At 41.8% G+C, this 9,097-nt stretch overlaps 1 protein-coding gene across 1 annotated transcript; it reads right to left on the bottom strand.

The window, feature by feature from the left end:
* Positions 1 to 362: 362 nt before the first annotated feature.
* LOC110591897 (TERF2 interacting protein) lies at positions 363 to 9,051 on the bottom strand. The gene is made up of 3 exons (XM_021702878.1): positions 8,304 to 9,051; positions 3,657 to 3,781; positions 363 to 1,611 (listed from the first exon to the last, which is right to left on the bottom strand). The coding sequence occupies exons 1-3, from the start codon at positions 8,971 to 8,973 to the stop codon at positions 1,207 to 1,209; spliced, it is 1,200 nt and encodes a 399-aa protein (XP_021558553.1). The 5' UTR covers positions 8,974 to 9,051; the 3' UTR covers positions 363 to 1,206.
* Between the last annotated feature and the right edge of the window lie 46 nt (positions 9,052 to 9,097).

Below are 9,097 nucleotides of genomic sequence, written 5' to 3'. Positions count from 1 at the left end.
CACTTCAAGCAGAGGGAAAGCTTCAGCAGGCACTTGCAGTGGGACTCCTATCAGTGGCATATGCTGGAATGGTGAGTGCCCAGAGAACATGGGTAGGGAACCGACACCTTCTGTTACACACCTGCTGGTTCCTGATGGGCTCCTCTCCACTCCAGCTCTTAGTAGTTCACTCCATCTTTCACAGTCCTTGACGCAGATCTTCTCTCTGCTCCATTCAGAAGAACTAGCATCTTTCCAGTAGCCTACTAGTTCTAAAATGAAACCACTTTGTTCATTATTGACCTAATTAAGAGCCAAAAATCATCCATTCCTTCATGGTTTTTCTATTGAAAGGTTTTGTGAATACAATCAAAGAAAAACACTTGGAGACTCAAAGTTCTATTTATTTTCAACAATGAAAGCAACACAACAAAGAGGAATCAATTCACTAATTTGTAAATCTAACACAATCCTTACCACAAAACGATTTTCAATAAATAAAAACACATTACTAGTAACTGAGTAAGACTGTTCCTTAAGACTCTCTACGGTTTTGCATGTTTTAAACAAAACTGGGTGGTAGGTAAAGAAACACGTGCCACAAGTATGACTGACAAAGACTGGAAGAAAAGAACAGCCAAGGAGCAGGGTCCCCAAATAGTAAGTTAGCAAAGGGAATATGGGATTTTCAAAGCAGTTGAGAAATCAGAGCTCACTAGGGGATGCAAGAGTTTAGGAAGTCTGTGTTCAAGGCCTTGTAATTAAAACTTTCCACATTTCTAGATTCTTGATTTGGAATCTATCCAAACTAGAGGAGCTTCTGCCAAAGGATAGGAAGCTCTTTATTCATGCTGCCTGAAAAGATCCATCTCCTAATCTCCCTCTTTGACTTTGTCACTAGCTCCTGAAACAATATAGCAAGGGTTACATTCAGAAAAGGATTACTACTACACAGGCCAACCTCCCTCTGGTTTAGATTTTCCTTTCATAAACACGCTGATACTGCCAGGGACAGCTCTAAATATATCCAATGTCTTTTGTTTTTAGCCTCCTACACAACTCTGCTTGGCTACAAAATCTAAGATTCACAGAGCAATGGCAGCATTGGTCAGAAGACAAGTGTCAGTTCCAATGTACAAATCTCTGAAGTTCAATGGTCACAAATTTTTTTTTTTTTTTTTAAACCTCACCTGCCACACCTTTTCTCTTTTCTCATTATCTTGCCAATTATTTCTTTCGGAATTCAATCCTCCGAGCTACATTCTGAGCACCAAATTTTTTGACCAATGCATCTCGGGCATCCTCATCATCTTTTTGCAAATCTAAGTCGTCCTGTCGGGACCAAATGGGATACCCATCAGCCCTCTGACCAGATTCTAAAAAGGAGGAAGTAGCCTCCAGCTCACCACTATTTTTTAGGAAGGCCTGTGTTACTGTTGACAGATCCAAGTTAAACTTTTCCATTAACTGCCGGATGATCTTAATAGCTGCTCCCACCTCTGGTGGAGAAACTTTTTCTTCTTCTTCTTCTTCCTCATCCTCATCAGGCTGTGTCTCAGAGTCTTCCTCAGGTGTGGGTGGATCATCATCACACATTGTTATGTGTATTTCAAAATCAGGGCTCTCGTCAACCTAGAGAAAGTGATGAATATGACCAGTTCCTAATTACCAAGTCCCAAACACGTACTCTTTCAATATCTACTCTCAACTACCACCCCCCCTTTGACCTTTTCACCCCAATCACACTGAACTTCCTTCAGTCCCTTCAGTCCCATCATCTCCTTCTCATATTTATTCATGTTGGATGTTTTTACATACACATATATATGTTGGGTTAAGCGGGGAGTGACCGTGTGTGTGTGTGTGTGCGCGTGTGCGTGTGTGCGTGTAGGTGGGGAATATACATGTGCTTAGGTGTACACTATGTGCACATATATGTATACATATAAGTATGGTATTCCAACAGAAAATTAGGAGCTACACTAAAGGGGCCCCTGGGTGGCTCAGTCGTTGGGCGTCTGCCTTCGGCTCAGGTCATGATCCCAGGGTCCTGGGATCGAGCCCCGCATCAGGCTCCCTGCTCGGCAGGAAGCCTGCTTCTCCCTCTCCCACTCCCCCTGCTTGTGTTCCCTCTCTTGCTGTGTCTCTCTCTGCCAAATAAGTAAAATCTTTAAAAAAAAAAAAAAAAAAAGCTACACTAAATATGGAAAAATACAGGTTTGTGCATACACTTTAATGTATACACATGTTCATTAGATCATTTGTTACAAGTCTGACTTCACTCTCAGATTGTAAGCTCCATAAGGGCAGGAATTATGTTTTGAGCATCACTACATCCCCTACTGATGCCTTCACATAAGCACTCAAAACACACAGCTGTATAAGCATACTAGGGCCTCCATGCTGTACTACATTTAGGCACATTACAAAGCACGTTATGTGAGACGAGAACTATGTAGACCATGTTTGCATTTGAAAGTTTGTGGATATGGGGCGCCTGGGTGGCTCAGTCATTGGGCGTCTGCCTTCGGCTCAGGTCGTGATCCCGGGGTCCTGGGATCGAGTCCCACATCAGGCTCCCTGCTCGGCGGGAAGCCTGCTTCTCCCTCTCCCACTCCCCCTGCTTGTGTTCCCTCTCTCACTGTGTCTCTCTCTCTGTCAAATAAATAAGTATCTTTAAAAAAAAAAAAAAAAAAAGAAAGTTTGTGGATAACAGACCAAATATAAAAAATAAAACAAAATTCGGACTATAAAAGGCAACAATCACTAAATTCTGCCAATTCTTGTGCCTTCCTTCACTCATCAATTACAGAACTTTAAATTATTTTCCTGTTTTACAATGAGGCCTAACCATTTTCCTTTGTTAATAAGAAAAATTAATTTACAAGATCCTTTTTCTTGGAGAAGATAAGGACATATAATTTGAACTTTCTTTTAAATTACTCCTATTTTATAGTTCCTACCTTTCCCTCTACCTTTGATTAAATACGAGATTCCAACTGAGTATCAGAAGCTCAACTAAATATGCAAGCATTAAAAAATCCCAAAACCACCTTAAGTACACAAAAAGCTAAACTTGTTTATTAAAGAAATTAAACTCTTTTAAAAATTACATTTATTTTCCTGAGAAGCATTAAAATATTTTAAAAGATAAATCTACAGTCTTATTTTGAAAACCTTAAACTGAGAACAGAGTCCTTGAAATCAGGTGCTCTATATGGTTTAAAAATAATTCTCCCAGGACGCCTGGGTGGCTCACTCTTCTGCCTTCGGCTCAGGTCATGATCCTGGGGTCCTAGGATTGAGCCCTGCATCGGGCTCCCTGCTCTGCAGGAAGCCTGCTTCTCCCTCTCCCACTCCCCCTGCTTGTGTTCCCTCTCTCACTGTGTCTCTGTATGTCAAATAAATAAATAAATCCTTTAAAAAAATAAAATAATAATAATAAAAATAAAATAAATAATAATTCTCCCAATTCTTCTCCCTCTCCCCCTCTGAAGTTTTCCTACCAAAACCTAAAAGCTACATGCCTGAAACCAAGATCAGTCCCACTTTCTATTCTCCCTCTCCCCCACCCCTGCCCTTATCCCACTGGGCCTTAGGTACAAAAAAAGTAAATGCAATAACCAATTTTAAAAAAGAATGGAAGCAGGGAAATAAGTTAAATATAGTCAACATACCACAATCTCCTCAAACTCCCGGGTGGCTTCTACAAGCATCTTTTTGACTGCTTCATCATTCTCCTTGATCTCTTCCTTTACATATTCTTCCTCAGGTAAGTCTGGAGTTCTTTTATTCTGTGGTTCTATTAAAGAGAAGAACAGCACCAGATTAGAATTAGCCTCTTTCACAGAAACCAAAAATACACTGCATGCTCTATGAGCTCTTAGCCAGAAGTGAGCCTGTACATTTTTTCTATATGAAGACATCAGTTTTAGATCAGAAGGATAAGAAAAACGTAAGATATGCATGTTCAAAAATTTCTACTCTTGCTTATGAAAAGTTGTACTATCCAGGTGGTGATATTTTTTCTAGGTTCTAATACATAAAATAAAAATACTCTTCAAGCGTCATTCATTTTTTGCTTTGCATTTATAAATTGTGCAAATTAACAAAATTGTGCCATAAATTGCGTTCTCTGGGAAGCAGACTGTGAAATGGAGATTAACACATAGGTGTTTAAAAGGGTGCGCTCTTGGCAAAACACCTGTTAGAAGAAAGAAGGAGTGGGCAGAGAAAGAAGCTGAGCGGTGAAAGAGCTCCAACAAAGCCTCAGCTGAAACCATGGGGAAGTCTGGAGCTGGCCAAGTTGGGGTGAGGAAGCCATGACAAAATTCCCCCATAGATCAGTCCCTAAATGCTAGCCATCCTAAGATGACAAGACTTTGGGCAAGACAGCTCTCCAGGCCACTGAAGATAGATGAGGAGGGTACACCACAATCCACTACATACCATCTACAGAAAAGAGGGTCTCCTAAAGCTAAGCATCCTCCAGTTTCTTTTTTACTCTTTGTTCTCTGAGGATTTAATTCTGTTCTCTTTTCCACTAACAAGAACTGACTACTAAAGAGCAGCAAGAAAAAGTTGTTTGTGATGTAACTGTTCTGTATCCTGATTTAGGTGGTGGTTACAACAATTATATACGTACTAAAATACACAACTGGAAAATAGTATGGTGGTCCCTCAAAATACTAAACATAAAATTACCATCATACGATCCAGCAATTCCACTTCTGAATGTATACTCAAAAGAAATGAAACCAGGGTCTCAAACAGGTATTAGAACATAGCAGCATTACTCACAACAGACAAGATATGGAAACAACCTAAGTGTCCATTGATGGATGACCAGATAAACAAAATGTGGTCTATACATGCAGCGGATTATTATTCAGCTTTAAAAAGGAAGGAAATTCAGACACACGCTACAGCCTGGATGAACCCTGAAGACACTGTGCTAAATGAAATAAGACAATCACAAAATGACAAATGTAGGATTCCAGTTACATGAAGTAGATCAAATTCATAAAGACAAAAAGGTAGAATGGTGGTTGTCAGGGGCTGGGGAAGGAGCAAAGTGAAGTCAGTGCTTAATGGGTACAGAGTTTTAGTTTTAGAAAAAGAAAAAGTTCTGGAGACAGATGGTGGTGATGGTTACATGACAATGTGAATGTACTTAATGCCACCAAACTGAACACTTAAAAACAGTTAAAATGGCAAATTTTATGTAACATACATATTACCCAAAAGATATTTCTAGATATTACCCATTTTGTTAATTTTTGCTAATCTGATAAATAAAATACAACATTTCCTTGTTCTGATTTACTTTCCTGAAAAACACCACCACACACATTTGTTATTTAAGTTTCTATGGGTCAGAAATCCAGGCATGGTTTCTATCAATCCTCTGATCAGGGTCTATTTTTATTTAATAACAATATTCTGCATTTGTTTATTGGCCATTCATTTCCTTTTCTGGAAAGTTCTTGTTCCGTTTCTTTTGCTCATTGTTCTACTAGTTTTCTTTCACTAACTTCTGCAAGCTCTTTGGACATTAAGAAAAATATGTTGCAATGTATTGGCAATATTTTTCTAGTTTGCTCTCTGACTTTATCATAAAAAGTTTTTAATTTCAAGTAATCAAATATAAAAAAATTTTTTAATCTTTTTGGTTTCAGGACTATCACCATGCAAATATTGAAAAGTATATTCAAGGCAACCTACTGAATGGGAGAAAATATCTGCAAATTATACATCCAACAAGAGGTTAATACCCAGAATAAAGAACGCATACAACTCAGTAACAAAAAAAGTCCAATTAAAAAAATAAGCAGAGGATCTGAATAAACATTTTTCCAAAGAAAACATACAAATGGCCAAGAGGCACATGAAAAGATGCTCACATCACTAATCATCAGTGAAATGCAACTGAAAACTACAATGAAGTATCACATCACACCTGTCAGAATGGCTATTATCAAAAAGACAAAAAATAACAAGTACTGGACAAGATGTAGAGAAAAGGAACTCTTGTGCACTGTTGGTGGGAGTGTAAATCAGCGCAGCCACTACAGAAAAAGGTACTGAGGTTCCTCAAAAAATTAAAAATAGAACTGGATCCAGCAATACCACTTTGGAGTATCAATCTGAAGAAAATGAAAACACTAATGTGAAAAGATATACGCAACCCGATGTTCACTGCACCATTATTTACAAGAACCAAGTCAAGTGTCCAATGATAGATGAATGGATTAAAATGTGGTGTGTGTACACACACACACACACACACACTCACACTCACACACACACTAGACTACGACTCAGCCAGGGGTTAAAAAAAAAAACAACAACCAGTAACGAAATCTTGCCACTTGCAACAACATGGATGGACCTAGAGGATATTATACTGCTGAAATAAGTCAGAGAAAGACAAATACCAAGTGATTTCACTCTTAGGTGGAATCTAAAAAACCAACCAAACAAAACAAAACCCAAATTCACAGATACAGAGAACAGAGATGGAAGAGGGTTGGCATGAGGGTGTGCAGGGCAGCAAAATGGGTGAAGGGGATCAAGAGGTACAAACTACCAAGAGGTATAAAATAAATCATGGGGATATAATGTATAAAATAAATCATGGAGATATAATGTACAGTACAGGGAATACAATCAATAATATTGTATTAACTTGAATGATGACAGATAGTAACCAGACTTACTGTGACAGTTTGCAACGTATGCAAATGTAGAATCCCTAGGTTGTATACTTCAAACTAATATTGTATGCCATTTGTACTCCAAGTTTTAAAAAAGATCAATAAACGTTAGAAGAATTGAAAAATAAATTAAAAATATATTCATGCATATTTCTTTTTTCCCAAACTATTCTTTTTTCTTTTTTTTTAAAGTAATCCCTACACCCAAGCCAGTGAAACCTACACCCCTGACATCAAGAGTCACATGCTCTACCAGCTAAGCCAGCCAGGTACCCCTCATCCATTTCTTCTTAGTCATTTTAGGATTTTAATTTTTACAATTAAATATCAGATAATCAAAATATTAGAGTAGGGTGAATCCAGCTTAATTTTCTCCAAAGTTCCAAATGGCCTATCTGTAGTCCCAACACTACCGATTTAAACGCAAAGCCCTACGTGATCTACTTCACCCATAAACATAGCCTTGTCCTCTCTCCCAAAATTCTCCGTTGCTTACTCCATTCTAGCCACACTGGTCCTTGTTGCTCCAAAAACACACCAGCTATATTCCCACCTCCAGGCCTGGCACTTAATATTCCCTCTGCCTGAAACACCTCCTCAGATAACCACCTGGCTTGCTTTCTTTTGGTCTCTGCTCAAATATCAGCTTATGGAGTGACCTTCCCTTATCACCCTGTAAAAAACAACCTCCTCCCCACCCCTTACCCTGATTTTATTTTTCTCTATAGCACTTACCACTGCCCAGCTAGCATGTTAAGTTCCATGACCGCAGGGACTTTTACTTATTGTTATATCCCAGCAGGGTAACAGTGTCTGGCACTCAAATATCTGTTGAATGAATGAATCTGAAATGTCACTTTTACCAAAAACAAAATTCCTACTAAGCATGCTTAACAGAAGAAATAGATTTACCTCCCCAGACCTGAAATGTTATATGGAATAGCCAGCCACCTAAGGAAAGGGGCGGGGGAGAGGGGGAGGGTGACATGCTTCTTTCAACAAAAGGGTCTGTCAGTTTAAGCTCTCAATACCAGTTACATCAAAAGTGAAGCATCTTCACAGCTTTCCACTAAGTCCTAACCAACCTGAATCCCCACGTTCAATTCAACTGCATTAAAAACTCACTTCGCCTGAGCGAGACCAGGAAGACCATTACAACTGACGAAACCTTCTGTGAATACGCATAGAAGCCAAAACGTGAAAATAAACTGGTCTGGCATGCCTTTAAAAAGGCTTATACTCAATCCATCTGAACACAAATATTTTTTTAAAACGAGTTTCTGGAAAAGACACCCTAGAAGGTGGTTAACAACACACTGCCTCTAGGGAAGAAAATTGGGTAGCTGGTTGGTAAGGTGGGGGGTATCTCTATACAGACTTTGTGTACCTTTGAATATCATACCACGTCAGTTCCCCAGTTACTGGAAAAATGTATCGAAGTGCGATTAGAAAATGGTGCAATTTTACCCGGATGTCTAAAGGGGCGGGGGGAAGGCCGGGCGACTCTACCAGATGCGCCAACATGGATGCCTAACAGAAAGGGGAAGGCGCCCCGCCCCCTCCCGCACAGGTGCAGCGCAGGTCCCGCGTTCGCTGCAGAGGCCTCACCCCCGCTATCAGCAGCTTCGGGATCCTGCTCAGCTTTCCGCTTGAGTTTCTGGGACGAAGGGCTCACTGGGGCGTCCCCCAACAGGTACTTATGCTCCTGGCCCCGCAGGTGCTTGAGGTAGCGGTCCTTCAGGGACTGCCACGAATGCTGGGTGAGGGAGCTTTTCTCCATCGCCTTCCACAAGGCGGTGCCGGTGACGGAGCTTGGCGAGCGGGCATTTTCCTTCACGTACGTCAAGATGGCCACGTCGTCCGCGTCTGTGAAGGCGATGCGCCCCCCGTGCGGTTGCGGCTCGGGCTGCGCGGCGGCGCCCCCCTCGGCCTGGGCACCGGGCTTCGTCTCCGGGGCCTGGTCGGCCGCCGAGCCCAGCCGATAGGCCTCCAGGTCGAGCCTCTCGTTGCGCTCCACGCAGTCCAGGATGTACTGCGTGGAAATGAAGTCGCCCGAGGCCTCGGCCGCCGCCTCCCCGGGCTGGGCCAGCAGCACGGCCCCGGGTTCCTGCACCCGGCACAGGGTGCCGCCGCCGTGCAGGATGAGCGTCGAGACCCGGCGCTTGGCCGGGCTGGGACGCACGTAGAAGGACATGGAACTGCCATCTTCCCTCACGAACAGAGTCGAGGAATGGGTGAGCCCGTTGGGGTCTTTGCCCAAATCCATCGCCTCCGCCATAGCTGACGCCAGGTAACCGAAGAGTGGCCCCCAAACAAGCTTCTGACGCACAGAGCAAAACAGAACTAACTGCCGTTCCCGACGCCGCGGCCGCGAAGCCCCGCCCTGCGCCTGCGCAGCAGTA

Source organism: Neomonachus schauinslandi, chromosome 16 (genome assembly GCF_002201575.2).
Source record: "Neomonachus schauinslandi chromosome 16, ASM220157v2, whole genome shotgun sequence".
NCBI lineage: Eukaryota > Metazoa > Chordata > Mammalia > Carnivora > Phocidae > Neomonachus > Neomonachus schauinslandi.
The sequence above is the reverse complement of the archived record's forward strand: the minus strand, read 5'-3'. Positions and strand labels throughout refer to the sequence as shown.